The sequence below is a fragment of the Gobio gobio genome (genome assembly GCF_949357685.1).
Source record: "Gobio gobio genome assembly, chromosome: 15".
Lineage (NCBI taxonomy): Eukaryota > Metazoa > Chordata > Actinopteri > Cypriniformes > Gobionidae > Gobio > Gobio gobio.
Window position 1 is genome coordinate 8,880,957 of NC_137108.1, and position 19,911 is coordinate 8,900,867.

A 19,911-nucleotide genomic window follows, 5' to 3' on the forward strand; every position below is an offset into this window, starting at 1 on the left:
TTTCTTCATTAATTTAATTTATAATGTGTGTTTTATATATTGTATATATTCAAACAGTAAAAAATTAAACTTGGGTACTGTGTCTTGATTTATAGTAATTTAAAAAGATGTATCTCTCAATGTGAACTGTATTATTAACTTACCATTGTGTTATTAAATGTATTTCAATAATACATTCAACTCTGAATTTTGTCATCCTTTCTTATTTGTATTAATATTTTTTTTTCTATGTAAATTTCTATGCACTTTGATTTCGTGATTTTAGACACAGCAGTGAACAGGACTTTTATTTTGGTCTTGGTGTATGATGTCATAAGGCCGAGCCGCGCTCCTGCATCTGTTGTGATTCTGCTGAAGAGAAGGTTTGCTTTTAAAGTGTTTAAAGCGATAACCGTTTAAAGCGAAGCACAATTAATTAGATTTATCGTAACATTGCAATGCTTTTATAACATTTATCAGCGTTGTGTGAGAAAAGTAACAGAATGAAACTCATGAGTAACAGAAGGAGCGTCTCATTTAATTCTTTATCATGAATCAGTTCAAACCTATGGTTCAAACCATAGACTGTAGGTTCAAACATTCTCTGGCGACAGTGGCGAGTGACGAGAGAACCGGAGCTTTCGACTCTCTGTGTCAATTGAACCGATTGATTCACAACAATTGATTCAGTGATTCGAAGGGCTGCATTTCTATATCTCGATTTCTACAAATCATTAAATAGTCTATCTAAACTAATATATTAAGGGTCTGTATAGTTTGCAGTCTAATTTAAGTCCATTAACTGTACGACTGAACTAGAGCTGAATGAGACACACTCAGACATTTTGTGTGGATTTGTTTCTGTTAATTATTCTCATCTTAAACAGGACAGAGTTTTCAAACACACAGAAAAACGGCTGGTGAAGTGACTGAGATCCACATACATAAAGATGGCGTGTATTAAAGAGGAGAGTGAAGACATGAAGTTTGAAGAAACATTCAGAGTGAAACGTGAAGAAACTGAGGAACACACAGGTTGGTTTCATTCTCAAAACTGAACTCAGTCATTTGATGCTTATTAAATTCTCCAGCTCTACAGAAATTAATTATATTTTTTAAGAATGTCATTCGAGTGTCATAATTAAACCAGTTTTATTTGACATGGAGCGGGTCAGACATGACCAGGAAAATACTGATATTGCCTTCAAATGAACCTGAGAAAATCCGACTTCCACGTCAGACATTCATATTATTAAACATTTTATTAGAAAAAAATAATACAGAAATAGCCCAAACAAAACTCTATTTTTGTTGAAAACTGTTGAAAAATGTGACTACATTTGTTGTCTGGTTTTTTTTTCTTGTCTTGTAAACATGACCTCTTTATTAAATGGTGGTTTACTGAACGTCCAAACATGTTTACTGTTCATCCAAATTCATTTTTGGATGAACTAACCCTTTAAGGATACAAGTCTATCTCTGTTAATGCTGTAAACTCCATGTGACGTTGTCTCATTAATTAGCTCATTAGTTCCCTTTGTTTTCGCCATGTATTATCTTTACGTTCTCAATGTCATCAAATCGTGCTGTTTACAAAACCGACCCGTGACACTATACAGGGAGCCCTATTACTAGCACATTATTATTATATTTAAGGTTACAATTAACAACAGAACCCACAATATCAAATTCCGTTGCTATTTATTTTTAGATATAATAATCAACAAAACTGTTTGCATACAGCAGTTTTTACATTAAAGGGGTCATGAACTGCGTTGTTGTATGATGTTTCCTGGGGTGCTCTTATGTTAGGATGCTTTTTACATCAAAAATTGTCATAATTTATAAATAAAAGGCATTTATCCTACCCTGATTTTAGCCCTCTGCTCTGAACACTCTGTTTTAAGGGGTGTGTCTGCTGTGAGAGTTCAGTGTAAACGCCCTCTGCTGTGATTGGCTAACATCTTTCCATTTGAAATAGTATTACTCTCTCTTTTAGCAAGTTTTTACTATTACAGCTCATGGTTAACTAACTCTATATCATCAATGTGTCCCAAAACCAAGGCCTGTAAAATATTTCTGTTCAAATCCTGTCTTCCTATTTTCAGCCCTTGAAATTACTTCAGTTTTACAACCTAAAAATTAGAGCTCCTCTGTGGTGGAGAGGTTAATGCACCTGCTTTGGGTGTGGGAGATTGGGTGTTCGAATCCCCTGGGGAGCAACTCCAGCCACAGTCCCAGTCTCTGCCGGTTCCAAGCCGTTGGTTGCGTCAGGAAATCCGGCGTAAAAACAAGCCAAGCTACTCATGCAAACTACTTCGCCCGGGATAAGCTGAAAGGCGCTTACTGAAAATCACAATATCTGGGAAGCAATATTTGGTTAGATAGTAAGCAAAGTCTACTTAGACAGTGATAAATTTTGAAAAATAAAACGTGTGATCTGCTTCTGATCCTACGGTGACGCATTGCTGCCACATACATATTATTTTTTACACTCAATTATGTCGTAATAACGAGATCTTATGTTGTTTTAAAGACATCTTTTCTCGTAATAACGAGATCTTATGTCGTTAAAACGAAATTTTTCTCGTTAAAACGACATATTTTCTCCTAATAAGGGCATGTGTTGTAGGTATAGTGATGTGTGTATATATGTCTGTATCCACATTAGAGAATTTATTTAGCCCATGTCTTCGTCACACTTGTTTGAAAAGCAGAAAAATAGTCTCATCCGCTGCCTGTATCAGTGGCAGTGCCCATAGCACGAAATTGTTGTAATTTAGTGATGTAACCTACAGTTCTTAAAGTCCCTGTAAAGGCAATTCTGAGATTTGTTTCTAAACACATTATAAATGTTAGAAATTTATTGCTGAAACACATTACAAAGACTGTGAACTATGAAGTACTGAATTCAGAAGTTAGACCGTTAAACAGTTTTTCACCGTTGCTGTGTTCAGGATTTTCTGGGCGGGGCTAAAACGGTGGCTCTGACGCACTGGAGCCACTGAGCCTGGCTCCTCCCCTAACACGATCATAACTAGAGCACATTCGCATCAGTTCGATCGCGAGTTACTGTTAGTACTGTTAGTTACTATAGTCAACAATTTACATAACAGCTTACAAAACAAAAACGATGAAGAGGTGGATTAGTTTTGTGAACAGCAACCTTGATGGAGAGCTGAGGATCATCACCGACACCTACCTCTGCAGTGACTTTACACAGGATCATTTTACAAACTTTCACCGGAGACAACTGGGATTCACTGATAATCCCCTGCAGAACCGACTATCCCCCGCCCAGGCCTTCATCCTCCCGTCCCACCGACATCTGGTGCGTCGTGATCATACACGCTCGTGATCAGTGAGTGTTGTCTTGTGTGCTACTGCCGCTTTCCCGCGAGTGGGCGTGGTTTCGGCGCCGACAGCAGACACACCCCCAGCGTTTGAGAGCAGAGAATGCTGCTCATTTTTTCAGGTTTTTGATAAGCTATTTTATGTACTTCCCGGATTTTTTTATTATTCAAATTTGGCTGGGTGGTTAATAACACATTTATCTGTGGTGTGAGGAACTCAGAACACATGTTTAGTTTTGACTTTACAGGGACTTTAACAGCTGTTGTGAACTTTTATCTTCTAAAGTGTAGGAAACTCTCTAAAGAAGTGTAGACCAGGAGACGTCGGGATCGCGTTCAAACAGAAGTTATTCTTTTAATGAGAACTCTCTGTGCTGCAGGTCGTCCGAAAACAGTCTAACTAAAGGAGTTGTACATTGTATTTTATCTACATTTTAGGGGGAGGGATTATACAGTAGGGGAGGAGACATTCAAACAAAGGAATGCATATGTTGTGTAGGTAATTGTATAGGTAAAAGGACACACCTCAGATATAAAATGAAGAGAACAGGAAACTGGCCTGGAAGATTTGCATTAGGGCTGCTCGATTATGGAAAAAATCATAATCACGATTATTTTGGTCAATATTGAAATCACGATTATGTAACACGATTATTTCACATGACTTTGGGAATGTGTTGTATTTATAAAAAATACACCTTTCAACAATTCAATTGAAATTGTAACATTTGTTGTACTTTTTGAACTATTAAAATAAATAATATAACATATATTCAAATCAAAGTATAAAAGTATTCACGTAAAAATGATAATCACAAATAAATAAGATCAACAATATGGTTCGGCTAGATATGCTTTTCAGGTACGTCTAACATTAGTTTTCAGGTACAGAAATGTCTCAAATGTAAAATAACATTGCATATTTGAGTGCATAAATTAAAGATGAATCCTATTAAACTTACAAAAGCTATTCAATCCGGATCGGATATGCGTCGTCTTTATCGACTGTATAAAGTTCACTCAAGGCATATACAGACTATGTCTGCTAGGATACTCATCAAGATGGACATGTTGACATACGTTTTGTGTGAGTTTGTCCGTTCAAGAGCAAGACTTGAAAGAGAACTCAATATTTGCGCGCTGTGAGACGTGTGCGCGCTCTCGGATGAGCGCACAGAGACACATTTCCTCACAGCGCGCGCGGCTTCTCATTCGCGTCTTCTGGCACTAAACCCGGGTGATGACGGTGAAAACGACTGGTCATATTCAAACATACGGCAGCACTCGCATGCATTGAACAAAGTTTACAAAGAGAGAATTATTTGAAAAATATGAGGGGAAAAAAGGACGTTTACACGGCACCCCTGCTCTCGTCAGTTTTTGTTTCTTTATTAGATTGTCATAGGTCACTCTGTGTTTAATTTTCAAGTGGTTAAACAAATTCGTGGTGCTCCCTTGCGTTGCAGCCACTACCATGTAGCAGATCTTGCACGTAGCATGTTTCTGCTCGTCGTCTGATTCCTCGAAGCCAAACTGTTCCCAGACAACGGAGTTGGTTTTGCCTTTTTTGCTCACCAAACGCTGCTGTAACTGCCCTCCTTCTGCCATCTTTACTCGCGCCGAGTTTTTAAATTCTAGCGGATGATATGCACACGAGACTCCCGATCTGAGAAAGTTTGTGGCTTCGGGAGGGGCGGATGAGCGCATGCGCGTTTCATTCAGAACGCAAGGCAAAATAATCGTTTTTTCTCGATTGTACTATTTTGGTGATCGTTGGGAGGCAAAATCGAAATCGAAATTCGATTAATTGCACAGCCCTAATTTGCATAGCAGACTAATTCATCTGATATCATCATTTTTACCTTAAATGCTAAATGCAATGTACTTTCTTAAATTTGTAATCCTACAAAGCCATGGGTAGCAGGTGCCATGGATCACTAATGATTAGCGCGTAGCTTTAACCGAGTAATGACGGACCCCGGTACAGCCACAAATATCATAACTATCTATAGGCCTACTGTAATTAAGACATTCAAGAAATGTATTAAAAAGAAAGACGCTTTCAGCCTTACTCAAAGGCAGCGGAAACAGGCCAGTGGGTTCGTTACGCACGTCAATCCATTCCCCGCGTTCTAATTTTGCTTCTTATGTATTAAATATACAGGCAATTTGTTTATGAAACCTTGATCAAAATTAAAATACAATTTATAGAAAACAAAATTATTTCTGCGAAACAACACTCAATAAAAATCATGTCTGACCCCACTACATGTCTCCAGACATATTGTGCGTCTTTTAGCCTACCTTACTCATGCTGCTCACTTTTCATCATCAACATATGAAATTAAAACAATAATAAAATAGGCTAATATTTAAACATATAGCCTAACATGAATCTAAATAGGCTATGTTTTGCATGTAGACTACTCCACTCCAAACGCTTCAAAGTTTTTAATTTCAAATTTACTTTCTTCTTTAATTTCTTGTTCATATTTCCAACAAACAAAATTCCGAGCCAAAATAATGAAGTGGTAAAAAAAAAAAACTGCAAAAAGGAAAAATATTAAAACCCTTTCATGCATGGTGTCCACATTTGGGGACAGTTAATTTAACTCCATTTAGGGTTCATTCATTTTGGTAATTGTCTCCAAACCACTTGAGGGCAGTGTCAGTAGATTGACAGCAATATTTTAACAATGGCTACTGTCTTGTATTCAAAATATTCATTGCTTGATGACATCATTAATCCAAGATGGCTGACAGCGATAGCCATGTGCCAAATGCCCCAGGCATATCTGTGAAAAACTTTTACATAAGGAGGTCAATTGAGCTAAAAAAAAACATTAGTATGTACAGTAAAGTATGATGAATATGTTAGTATTTTAAAAACTAAAATTTAGAGTAAAATGTGGTTTTTATACACCAAAAACTAACTGTCCACGTATGTGGACGTCATGCAACAGTGGAGTCAGATTGCATGAAGTCGGATTTCTGTAACCTGCTAGTATATGTGTTCTGTTTTTGCAAATATGTTTTGAATTGTCTTATATTGTAATAAAAAAGACATTTAACAAATATATCAACATAAATAACCATTAAAAGTGACATATTATTGCATGAAATGGCAACTTTACACATACATACCAAGACAAATTAGCATTTTGCCTACCAAACAGGGACAGCACAGGTCAAGCACTCCGTTCAGAATAACAGAGAATATCCCAGAGGACAGTGTGTGTGTGACAGTGACCGCACTGATGAGGAGTGTGTGCCAGCAAAGCCCAGCCCATATTGCTATTCGGTTTCCACATATATGTAACTAGCATTATAGTTCCTACATTCTGTTTTATCGTTGTTATATTGTAATATTATTTTTTTTAAATATCTGAGCTGTTATGCATAGCATAAAATTACATAATAAAAGCACAATATTCCATATTGTCATCTGTGGCTTTTTGTCCCATTTCCCGCCTTTGTTGCATGGTGTCTACATACGTGGACAGTTAAATAATTTTTAAATAAAACAGAATTTTGTAAAAATTAAAATGGATTTCAATTTTAGCATCATATTACAGTAATAAAAAGAATTAAAAAAAATCTAGATAATGTTTTCCATAATGCATGCATGAAAGGGTTTTAAAGAATTCGTGGGCGCATGAGTATAGGCTATAAAACGCGCAATATGTCTGGAGACATGTAGTGGGGTCAGACATGATTTTTTTTGAGTGTTGTTTTGGAGAAATCATTTCTTTAAAGTGAATTTCGTTTTCTATAAATTGTATTTTAATTTTGATCAAGGTTTCATAAACTTATGGCCTGTATATTTAATACATAAGAAGCAAAATAAGAACGCCGGGAATGGATTGACGTGCGTAATGAACCCACTGGCCATGTTTCCGCGGCCTTTGAGTAAGGCTGAAAGCGTCTTTCTTTTTAATACATTTCTAGAATATATGTATTACAGTATAACATACAATATATTACAGTAGGCCTATTATAGATAGTTATGATAGCCTATTTGTGCACCGGGGTCCGTAATTTCTAAGTTAAAGTTATGCCACTGATGCGAACATGAGCGGTCCATGGCACCTGTTACCCGTGGCTGTTATGAACTGTAGGCTAAATCAATAAATTACAATACTTTCGTGCTATGGGTACTGCCATTGATACAAGCAGCGGAAGAGCATATTTTACACTGAGCTTGCTTTTGCTTTTCAGACATGGAAGTGTGACAAATGCACATGGGCTATATGAATTCTCTAATGTGGATACAGGCATATTTTGTAGACATCACTGTACAACACGTCCTTATTAGGAGAAAATGTTGTTTTAACGAGAAAAATTACGTTTTAACGACATAAGATCTTGTTATTACGAAAAAAGATGTTGTTAAAACTACATGACATCTCGTTATTACGATATAATTGAGTGAAAAGAATATGTATGTGGCAGCAATGCGTCACCGCTATTATGATGTATTGGTATGTAATTTACGGGGTACTTCAGCGCTGGGAAGATGAATGTGTATTTAAACTGGGTCATTTATGTAGTAGAAATGTGAAATTATTTTTGAATTTGGTGCCTTCTAGACCGAGAAAAGACAGAAAATGTATTTTTGTCTCATGTGTTCGCTGCCCTTCGAGGCCACTCCCAAAGCCTGGTTACATCTCTTGCCCACCGCGGCACCACCCCCACCGTTTGATATTCATAGTAATAAAATAATTTCGTTCAGTTAGAGAACAGACAATACAATTAAAAACTGAACGTGTCTTTTCAATAAAGTGTGAGTGAGACGAATGAAAGTCACGACACAAATGCAGCAGGAGTCAGATTTCATTCATCACAAGAGAGAAGAGCCGAGCAGAGCTGAGGTAAGGGCGGCAGTCATTCACGAAGCGTGTCCAGTCTGGCGCATTATCAGATCATGCCTATGGAAGCTTAACTTTATTAGGAATTCATTGAAAAGTTGAAACACTCACTTTGCTCCGCACCGCTCCGTTATTAATGCCCGAGCCAAGCGGCCGCCCGCATTTACATTCTGAGAGTGAGATGAAAACAAGCAGAACTAGCTCCTTCTACTGGCTGTAGTCTCTAGCCTCTGGCCAAAAAAATCCTCAAATTACGCAAAATGATGATATTTGCATCATCAGAGGATTTTTTCCAGAAATAAAATGCAAAATTCTCTCGTCTCAGGGGGACATGAGGGGGGAAAGTACGATAATTCGAATATACTACCGGGTTTCTACTGATACAAAGCTTAATGCTAAATCACTGAAGTTACCCTTTAAAAAAAACGAATTTAAGCTCACATGTAGTAATTTTTATAGATTTTTATTTTATTTTATTTATTGATTTTAAAGCTTATTGCTTACAGCTATATTGTTGTTTTTTATGCTTTAAATGGTTAAATGTTTTGATGTCTGTTGCTTTGTGCCATTACAATGGGGTTAACACATATTTGTGTTTATTTGCCGTAGAGCTGGTGGCCCTGAAAGAGGAGAGTCAAGATCTGAAGGAAACAGAAGAGAGAGATCAGTATGAGAAACACCATGATTTCATAACTGAAGAAAAATCTTTTGGTTACTTACAGACTGAAAAGACTGTAACAAAAAAAAGTGGTCAAAAACTAGAAACTAGAAGTCGTTTCATCTGCGAACTGTGTGGAAAGAGTTGTGGAAACCTTAAAGTCCACATGAGAGTTCACACTGGAGAGAAGCCTTTCACCTGCCCTCAGTGTGGAAAGAGTTTCCCTAGAAAAGGGAGTCTTAAAGACCACATGAACATTCACACTGGAGAGAAACCATTCACATGTAATCAGTGTGGAAAGAGTTTCACACAGAAAGGAACCCTTTACACTCACATGAGGATTCATACTGGAGACAGAGCTTACACCTGCAAACTGTGTGGAAAAACTTTGAATCAAAAAGGACATCTCAAGGCTCACATGAGAGTTCACACTGGAGAGAAGCCTTTCGTATGTGGTCAGTGTGGAAAGAGTTTTGCACGTAAAGAAACCCTTACTCAGCACACAAGGATTCACTTGAGAGCAAACTTTATATGTCATCAGTGTGAAATGAGTTTTACAGACAGCAAATGCCTTAAGAGCCACGTAAAAACTCACATTGGACAGAAGCCTTTTATGTGCCATCACTGTGGAATAAGTTGCTCAAACAGAGGAAACCTCAAGACTCACATGAGAGTTCACACTGGAGAGAGGCCTTACAGCTGCCAACAGTGTGGAAAGAGCTTCCCACGAAAAGAAAGTCTCAAGAATCACATGAGACTTCACACTGGAGAGAAGCCTTACACCTGCCAGCAGTGTGGAAAGAGTTTCAGAAATAAAGGAACCTATTATACCCACATGAGAACTCACCGGAGAGAGGCCGTTCCCTTATCTTTAGTGTGAGAAGACTTTCACAAACATTTAATGTCCAAACCGAGACCTGATCCTTGGTTGAACGATGTTACCCGCGCTGCCAGACGCGAGTGCAGAAGGGCAGAAAGAAAGTGGAAGAGGGATAAACTCGAAGTGTCTTTTCAGATACTTAGAGAGAGTTGGCGTTCTTATCAAAAAATTGTAAAAGCAGAAAAGACCAAGCATGTTTCTAACATTATTTCTTCTAATGGTCACAATCCTTGAGTTCTTTTTAATATTCTCAAAACTGTTCTTAAAGGTCCCATGGCATGGCATTTTTCTATTATTTTATAGTGTTTCCTGAGGTGTACTTGTATTGTTAGTATGATTTTTACATCATTAAATGTCATAATTTAGAAATAAAAGGCATTTTTTCAATACTGATGTTTGCCCTGTGGCTGAATGCCCTGTTTCAAGAGGCGTGTCTGCTGTGAGACTTCAGCTGTGAGAAAAACGCCCACTGTTGTGATTGGCTGACATCTTTGCATTTGAAATGAGCGGAGGGGGCATGGTTTAATGAGGTCTACCAGGCACGAGCTGCTGCCAGAGAGACGGATGGACCGGAGTTCACTTCACATCAGTTCTCTCAGCACGTCTCAGTTCATCGAACTGTTGTAGTTACTAGCATATACTTCAGGTTATTAGTTTATTTCTAGTCGGAGGGACTGTAACTCATGTCAGAAAGTTAGTAACTTTAGTAAATTATGGATCAGCGCTGACTCAAGACGCGAACCGTTTAGAACGATTCAGTCCGATTTGGTGAACTGATTCGGTTCACTAAAAATAACCAGTTCAAAAGAATGATTCGTTCGCGAATCGGACATCACTAATGTACCAGAGACTGAGCAATTGCTAACAAAGTTATTTATAGTAACTACTGAGTTGTGAGAGCGCATTCAGCGCAAGTTTGTGTTTGTATCTGAGAGTTCTGAATAAACACGAGTCCCAGTCACACAGAGTCCGTCTTCATCATTATTCTACCAACTTTGTAACACATGCAATGTACCTAGGGGTGTAACGATTCGTTTTAACAACGATACGATTCGTATCACGATTTGAGGTTGTCGATACGGTTCAAGGACGATGTTGGTTCATTTAGAACGATACGATCCGAAACGATTCAGTGACTTGAAATCGATTCAGTAACTTTTTAGCCAAAAATTGTGTGACTGAAATAAATATCTGGATACTGGTCAGTGCAGGTGAAGTTTCCAAGATTCCTGTTGTTTCTTGTAAGGGAATCCGGTATATCAATTAATTATGGATATAAACAAACAAGTAAACAACAATTAATGGCAAATGCATTCAAATTTTATTTGAATAAAGTGCAACCAACAGTTTAGGTTGAATTAAAAGGAAGTTAACCTTTTCTGCTCTCATTTTCAATATTCAATACATTTTCAATAAAAGCACAGTAAGTGCAACCAACATTTCAACAGTAGGTTAACCTGCTACTTCTGCTTTTGCTTTCCAACGTAAAAATATTACAATATTAATATCAAAAATAAAGTGCAACTAACTTCTCTTCAGGTTTAATTAATAGTAGGTTTACCTGCTACTTTTGCTGTTGTTTTTCAACATTAAAATAATACAAATACAATATTAATATCAAAAATAAAGTGCAACCAACATTTCTTCAGGTTGAATAAACTGGCTGAACCTGCTACTACTCTCAGTTTAATAAACAAACAATATTTAACAAAAGATAAAATGTAACCAACAACTCTTCAATGACTACAGATTTACAGAATTTTTTTCTTTTTCAAAAATATCAACATGATCTGACCGCAGAACACTTCTCTGTGCGTTCACTATGTCGCCAGCTGTACTAAAAATTCGTTCTGCTGGCGCACTGGTGTCAGGAATGCACAGGTAACAAGCAAGGGTTGAAAGTACAGGTAGCTCTTTCTCCTGGTGGCTTGATAATTTCTCGCTCGTTGGCTTCTCCTCTGCCATGCGCCATGCTATGTTTTGTTTTCTCAAGCCCCGTTCACACCGCCCAGCGACACGCAGCGACAAAGCGACACAATCCCATTCATTTCAATGAGCTCTGCTGCTGGTGCGTTGCGATGATGTCACAGATAGGCAGACTGAATCGAGTAACGTTTAACGCCTTTATCATTAAAAGTGCTAAGAAAAAACATCCATATAAAGTCTGACGTGCTTAAATCCAATGCGTTATTTCCTATGATCGATACAATCGATTGATTACCTTTTAAAACGATGTTAGATCGATATATGTCGTCCGGAAGGCCAACTTGCCGAGCACAGATCGATGTAGTTAGAACATAGGAAAATAAATCGATACATCGATGTAGTAGATGAATCGTTACACCCCTAAATGTACCATTACAGCTGTCGAGATGAACGAGTAAGTGTTAATTATAGCATTATTTTTAGATATGTTCCTATCATATGAAACGTGTCAGTGACGCGCATTGAGTACACAGCGCAAAAAAGACACAACAGCAGTAATCGAATGTAATCCAGTTTATTGTGGGGATAGCTGGCTAGCCCGGATATGCTCACGCTTACCCCCCTTCTGCTTAATCTCGCGCCGCGTTTGGTGCCTCCGCTGTGGGCCAGATGCAGTACTGGGGGTCGGGGATGTTGAAGACCGAGCTTCGGCGTGCGTGAAGTTTATCTCTAAAGATGTTACTCTGCTGATGTTGAGCAGAAACGACTGTATGCACATTTTAGAATAGATAGACGCGACAAGGACGTACAAAAACACTGACTCACAAGATAGAAAACACAAAAACACCGTTCTGAGAGAGAAGCCGCAGTGTGTGCACAAATAATAAATAATTAGCTGCACATAAGAAATCACTGATCACAGATCAGAAGGAACTGAAAAAAGACTTCTGTTTTCATTTGTACATCCAAACACTGAGAAACTGCCAGCATTCACTCGTTCACAAGCCATGATCTCTCGAGGACAAATATGGCGCTTGCATGGGCGTGCCAGATTCTCTGGGCGGAGGAAAGGGAGGTAACCGTTCCTGTTCTGATGTCAAACCAGGAGACTTCAGGATTGGCTCGTCTGGCCTGTCATTTTCTCAAAGACAGAGAAAGACAGCCAGAACTCGGTTTTACATCGATCAACATTTCTATCCACTTGGGGACAATATTCAGGCTAGGGGAACTCATATTAATGTTGAAAAACCTCATAAAATGAAAATGTCATGCCATGGGACCTTTAATGTCCTACAACTTCATTGCCTGGAGAACCCATCAAAAGTGTGTGAGGAGTTTCTTCACTTTTTTATCCACAAGGTGGAGAGCATTAGGGCCCTTATCGGTCCACCTTTGTATGACCCTGGCATTTTTGTAACCTGTTCTGCTGTTTTGAACCAGTTTGAGCCTGTTAGCTTGCCTTTTTTAGAAAAGATTATCGGTCAAATGAAGATCACTGGTTCCTCCAATGATGTGATTCCCCCTCGTCTTTTTAAAGAGGTTCTTCCTACAGTGGCGCCCTGCATACTTGATATTGTTAATGTCAGTTGAATTACTGGAGTTGTAACTATGAGTTTTAAACATGCAGTTGTTCAACCCTTTTTAAAGAAAAAAAAATGCAGCTGAGCACATTTTTGAATGAAAAAGGTATAACTGAAATTTTCCAGTCTGGGTTTAATGCTGCCTTCACGTGCTATCGGAAATTTCCTAATTCCCACTTTAGAAGTCGTGATTACGAGCTTTTTGTGTTCAGGTGCTTTGTTGTCGGAAAGAATGGAGGACGCCAGGTTCATGCTTTTGTGCGTTTTGGGAAAATATTATTTTAACACTATAACCCACATGCTAGACCAACAGAAAGAAGAAGAGAAACGCAAACGGTAAAGTAATGTTGACACTGTAGCCTAAGTGGAAAGCTGTGAGAATATTTTGTTGTTTGCTTGCTTTTGTAAATATCAACGAAAATAAATGTCCCAAAATAGTTTTCAATGCTTACACCGAACATATCCTTATTGCCATATTTCACTTAAACGTGCCTGATGTAGGTATATAATGCCCATGCAACGTCCACAAACAGTTATCTTTATTTGGCCGTTATCTCTATCAAATCTCCATTCAACGCGTTGCAAACACATGGTGCATATAAAAAATGACTGTAAAAATCTTAAAAGATAAATAACCAATAAAACATTTCTTCATTCACACCCCCTGGTAGATATTTTATTTAATTATTTCTCCTGTATGACGCGCTGTATACAGTTCCTGCACGATTGATCTGGGACCTCTGAAAAGCAACTTTGATGGTAGCCTATTTTCACCTATGCAAAAATATTACAGAAATGATTAATATGAGGATGGTCAAAAATTAGTTTTTACAAGCATGTTGTTAAGAACTATTTAAATCTATTTCCATCAATGTAAGTAATTTATACATTAAAGATAAATTATTTGAATATGATATTCTTATTTTACTATTTAACAAAATAATTATAATACAAGTGTAACTTTTATATACTATTTATTAAACTGAATTTTTTATTTATACTAATGTTTAAACTATTTTCCTTAGGCTTATGGTTACACTTTGCTGCCAGGAGCCTACTGAACTGTCCATTAAGAAAACCGGAATAGCTTGGATGAAAATATTTGAAATGGAGGACCAAACCTTCAAAAGTCACATGCGAGTTAGCAAAGAACAGTTTCAGTACCTCTGCAGGAAACTGAAAGAACAGGGTCTCCATGAAAACCATCCAAAAGGAGGTCCAGAAAGGATTCCACTGGAGAAAAAAGTCTTAGTATTTCTGTGGTATCTGGCAAACCAGAACTCCTTTAGGGAGATATCGGATAAATTTGACATCAGTCAAGGAGCCGCACATAACGTTGTTCTAGACATGCTTGATAAGACATGTGCCCTTGCTCAGCAGTTCATCACATGGCCTAGTGAATGCCAGAAGATTGCTCAGGCAGCCCTGTTTCAAAGGATGTGTGGCATTGATGGCATTGTGGGTGCCATTGATGGTTGCCACATTCGAATTCAAAGACCACCAGTGAGGGGAGGTGACTATCTGAATCGTAAGGCCTACTACTCAGTCCTGCTACAAGGCATTGTGGATGACCTGGGAAGATTTATAGACATCTTAGCTGGGCCACCAGGACGAGTTCATGATGCTCGAATGCTTCGTGTTTCACCCTTCTACTCTACCTGGAGACAAAAGCTGGGGGAATACCAACTACTTGGAGACAGCGCTTATGTCAGCCACAGCTTCCCTTTTGTTGTCACCCCAAAACGAGACAACGGTACCCTAAGTGAAGATGACTTGTGCAGGAATGCAAAGATCAGCCGAGGGAGAGTAGTTGTTGAACAGGCATTTGGCCGTCTGAAATGCAAATGGAGACGTCTTCGTGACCTACAAAACTCCAGAATAGATGTAATCGTAAAAATAATTGTGGCTGCTTGCACACTACATAACATGTGCATTGGACAGGATAACACATGTGTAGAGCATCCACTAGGGTGCCCAAGGGCTGGGGATGACAATTAATTTCCCGTACACTACTTTTCCTAATGCAGATGTTTTTTGTTTACCATACAGGGATAGTGCACCCAAAAATAATTTACTCTCCCTCAAGTTGTCCAAAACCGGCATAAGTGTTTTTGTTCTACAGATATTTTGAAGAATGTCTATAACCAAACAGTTGTGGGGCACCATTGACTTTCAAAGTATGGACAAAAAGTGCTTTGTAAGTCAATGGTTCCCCACAAGTGTTTGGTTACAGACATTCTTCAAAATGTCATCTTTTGTGTAGAACAAAAACATTTATGCAGGTTTTAGAGAACTTGAAGGTGAGTAAATGATAAAACAATTAGCATTTTTGGGTGATTTATCCCTTTGACTTATGTTACATTACCAATGTTTTTATGTTCTGCTTTGCGAGTTAAGTTCTCTTACGAGAGGTTCTCTCGTATTGCGTAAGTTCCTTACGCTACGGGAAAGTATTCTTTCTTCGAGATTTCTGAAAAACCCAAAATTATCCTTAATTTTGTAACATTGTCAACGCAGTGCGGCAGCCTGGCAGACCATAGCAGGCTATTCCAGCGTGCTATTGGCTGCTCTGCTGGCAACTGCAGCAGCCTATCGGTGAGCCCGCGTGACGTGGCGACCAATGAGGGCGCTTCGCGCCCACCTGGCTTCATTTGCCTACAGGTGGGGCGTGGCCACGTGTATATAAGCGGGGCTCACGGGCTGCATATTCGATTTTCTTTTCTTCAGCGAAGCCCTTCGCATCGCTGGATCTGGAACCCGCCGCCGTTGAACGTGCAGACGAGCAAGCAGAGGACAGCGCCTGGAGAAGCCGGCAGCATCGCGCCACCTTCAGCCATCCGTGCCTGCTCTGCTATCCGGCAGCATTATATCCTTTCATTGCACGTGTTCTCGCCGTTGCGTCACACGTTTCATAAAAGAGCACGAGCGTTTTTATCAAAACGCCTCGTTCCACCTGCGGCTCGTGCCACGTGCAGCTCAGCACCAGAGACCGCCATGTGTCTGCGCTCTCTGTCTGGGCCGTGACCACGCCGCCGCCGCACTCCTCGCGGGCGATTGCCCCGAGTGCGAGGAACTCTCTATGTCGACCCTGCGGGCTCGACTCGAGCAGTTTTATGATGACATCACTCCGCTGTTCCCCCCCTCTGTTCAAGCCGCGCCACCGCGCCGCTTATAAGGGATGGTTGAAATGAACGGTCTCGGAGCGAGCCTCCTCCCCCTCTGTTCAAGCCGCGCCACCGCGCCGCTTGCGAGGGATGGTAGAAATGAACGGTCTCGGAGCGAGCCTCCTCCCCCTCTGTTCAAGCCGCGCCACCGCGCCGCTTGCGAGGGATGGTAGAAATGAACGGTCTCGGAGCGAGCCTCCTCCCCCTCTGTTCAAGCCGCGCCACCGCGCCGCTTGCAAGGGATGGTAGAAATGAACGGTCTCGGAGCGAGCCTCTTCCCCCTCTGTTCAAGCCGCGCCACCGCGCCGCTTGCAAGGGATGGTAGAAATGAACGGTCTCGGAGCGAGCCTCTTCCCCCTCTGTTCAAGCCGCGCCACCGCGCCGCTTGCAAGGGATGGTAGAAATGAACGGTCTCGGAGCGAGCCTCTTCCCCCTCTGTTCAAGCCGCGCCACCGCGCCGCTTGCAAGGGATGGTAGAAATGAACGGTCTCGGAGCGAGCCTCCTCCCCCCTCTGTTCATGCCGCGCTAATGCGCCGCTTACATACAAGGGATGGCAGAAACGGACGGTCCTGCAGCTCTCTTTACGTTACAAGAGAGCTGTTCCACCCTCGCGCACATTTCTCAGTCCCCTCATGAGTTCAGGCGACTGGAATTGTTCATATTGCTGTACACGAGCCTGTTAAGACACGCACGCCAGCGAACAAACGCCGTCATGAGACATGACGCTGACATATGCTCTCCAACGAACCCGCACTCCCCCCTGTTGGACCGCGCAGATTGCGCCGTTCGCAAGGAATGAGAGTGCGCACGGTCACGAGCATGTTCAGCGCGCGTGTGCGCGCCGCACTCACCGGAAAATTAACAGAGGGTGTTTTCGTCCCGCTGTGGCCGGACGAACCGCCTTTCTCTAGCATTTCTCAGCCCCCTCTCCAGTTCAGGCGGCTGGAAATATTACTATTGCAGTAACGAGCCTGTCTTTTATGCACGCACGACTGCCAATAAGCACGAGGACGTACTGCCGTATGCTCGCGCTAACTGAACGCTATTGTGTCCCTCCCGGTAGCACAGCGGCAAAATCAGCGGCTGAAACGCCGGAGACCCGAGTTCGAGCCCAGCTCTCGCGGCAGATAAAAATGTTTACTGTCCGCTTCCCCGGGCTCGCGGCCAGCTTTTCTTACATACAGAAAGCTAACTTGCACCACGTGGCGCTCGAGTATTTTTGGGCGTCTATACATAAGGAGAGAATAGACGGTTAAGTCCCGCTGCGGCCGGACCACCGTTAAAACTCTGTTTTCCTGTCAGTCCCCACTCCTGTGGCTACTGCAGATGTTTTCCACACAGCCTACGAGCCGGCGGACTCGCCCTCTCGCCTGTTTCCAACTGAAGCCCCTCCAAAGTCCTCCTAGCAGAAGGGGGAAGTGACGGTTAAGTCCCGCCGTGGCCGGACCACCGTCAAAACTCTTCTTCCTGTCAGCCCCCACTCCTGTGGCTGCTGCAGATGGCTCTCACGCAGCCAACGAGCCGGCAAAACTGCCCTCTCGCCTGTCTACAACCGCCGTTTTACGACGAACCAGAGAAATCACGAAGTTGCTTTTATTTCTGGTTGCACGGCTCACGCCGTATGTGTTTTCAAATGCAGTAAACGTGCCCACTTTTGTGTTCACCCCTGCACCCAAGCACCACAAATCCCGTGTCTCTCACTCACATAAAGCGGCCACCGGCCGCTCGAGTGCTAGAGTTAGGTCACGTGTCCGCTTATTTGCGCCCACGCCTAATCACCACACGCGCTGTCACACAGCCACTCTTAACCGGTCATGTTCCACGCGTAAGAGTTGTGCCCGCTCAAACGCGCTCACACATTTTCGCGAACATTCTGCCCCCGGCGCCATGCGCCGCGCCACACACCATTTGTTCTCCGCCCAAGGTGGCCGGAACGACGAGTGTAGGGCCACACACAAGCCACTCCCCGCTCGAAGCGGCAGAGATACAGTGTGTAAGGCGGCCAGCCATCGAGAGCGATCGGCTGGCCCACAGCACAGAGAGCGCGCGCACGGCGCCCGCCCCTCCTATACAGGCCGTCAAACCCGCGAAGCGCGGCGTTTTGAGCCCGGAGGCCGTTCTATCCCGTGTGGCACACGCGAGAGCGTGGGAAGCCATTCCAGGTGTATCAGAATGGGTGCTGAAAACAGTGAAGCACGGCTACACTCTGCAGTTCGCTCGCCACCCTCCGCGCTTCTGTGCGCGTACAGAGACGAGAGTGAGCGAGGAAGTAGCACATCTACTTCGAGCAGAAATAGCCACGCTGCTGTGCAAAGGGGCTATAGAACCGGTTCCCCATTCTATGAGCGAGTCAGGCTTTTACAGCCGGTATTTTCTCGTGCCAAAAAGGGATGGGTCGCTCAGACCGATTCTGGATCTGAGGCGTCTGAACAAAGCTCTTATGAGAAGATCGTTCAAGATGCTCACGACCAAGCAGATCCTCGCGCATACTCGCCCGAGAGACTGGCTAATCTCCCTAGATTTGAAAGATGCATATTTTCAAATCAAGATAACGCCACGTCACAGGCCATTCTTACGATTCGCCTTCGACGGCCAGGCTTATCAATACACCGTCCTTCCGTTCGGCCTGTCACTAGCACCCCGTACATTTACGAAGTGCATGGACGCGGCCCTCGCTCCTCTGAGAAAAAGAGGGATGCGAGTGTTGAACTATCTGGACGATTGGCTCATCCTGGTGCAGTCAGAGGCCGAGCTCCTCGCCCACAGGGCAATGCTGCTCAGCCATCTGGACAGCCTGGGGCTCACGGTCAATTGGACCAAGAGCTCATTAGTGCCCACGCAATCAACCTCATTTCTGGGTTTGAATCTGGACACTGTGGCAATGTCAGCCCGCCTGTCACCCCAACGCGCGCGCCAAGTTCAGCGCATGGCTGAGTACTTCCGGCCGGGCAAAATCGCACCTCTCAAGCTCTTTCAGAGGATGCTGGAACGTATGGCCTCAGCTGCAGCTGTGCTCCAGCTGGGCTTAATGCGCATGCGCCCGCTGCAATGCTGGTTAAACGCCCGAGTGCCTCACAGAGCCTGGGCGTCCGGAGGCTTCAGGATCAGAGTGACTCAGAGCTGTGTTTCAGCCTAGAGCCCTGGTTAGTAGCCGACTGGTACCAGAGGGGAGTGACGATGGGAGCCATCTCACACCGCAAGGTCATCTCGACGGACGCCTCCACCACGGGTTGGGGCGCCGTTTTCGAGGGCAGATCAGCCTCGGGCCTCTGGTCGAGCGAGGAAAAACTCCTACACATAAACTGTTTGGAGATGATAGCGGTAGAGAACGCGCTCAAGCAGTTTCTCCCGCTTATACGAGGACACCACGTGTTGGTCCGGTCGGACAATACCACAGTGGTGTCCTACGTGAACCGGCAGGGCGGTGTCAGGTCCAGGTGTCTGGGCAATCTGACAGAACGCCTGCTCGTGTGGGCAGACAGCTCGCTGCGCTCGCTGAGAG

General features: G+C 42.4%; 2 protein-coding genes across 2 annotated transcripts; both read left to right on the forward strand.

The window, feature by feature from the left end:
- The first annotated feature begins 293 nt into the window (after positions 1-293).
- LOC307138231 (uncharacterized protein) lies at positions 294-10,698 on the forward strand. The gene is made up of 3 exons (XM_079836426.1): positions 294-362; positions 867-1,014; positions 8,810-10,698. The coding sequence occupies exons 2-3, from the start codon at positions 930-932 to the stop codon at positions 9,736-9,738; spliced, it is 1,014 nt and encodes a 337-aa protein (XP_079692552.1). The 5' UTR covers positions 294-362; positions 867-929; the 3' UTR covers positions 9,739-10,698.
- Positions 10,699-14,273: 3,575 nt separating this feature from the next.
- LOC307138638 (uncharacterized protein) lies at positions 14,274-15,242 on the forward strand (the record flags this gene model as incomplete). Its single annotated transcript, XM_079837105.1, has 1 exon — positions 14,274-15,242. The coding sequence occupies one exon, from the start codon at positions 14,274-14,276 to the stop codon at positions 15,240-15,242; it is 969 nt and encodes a 322-aa protein (XP_079693231.1).
- Between the last annotated feature and the right edge of the window lie 4,669 nt (positions 15,243-19,911).

Excerpts from the sequence above, each read along its gene's own strand:
- LOC307138231 (XM_079836426.1), top strand. The coding sequence starts at position 930 with ATGGCGTGTATTAAAGAGGAGAGTGAAGACATGAAGTTTGAAGAAACA. Across the intron at positions 1,015-8,809 it reads AGAAACTGAGGAACACACAG|AGCTGGTGGCCCTGAAAGAG; the intron begins GTTGGTTTCATT and ends TATTTGCCGTAG.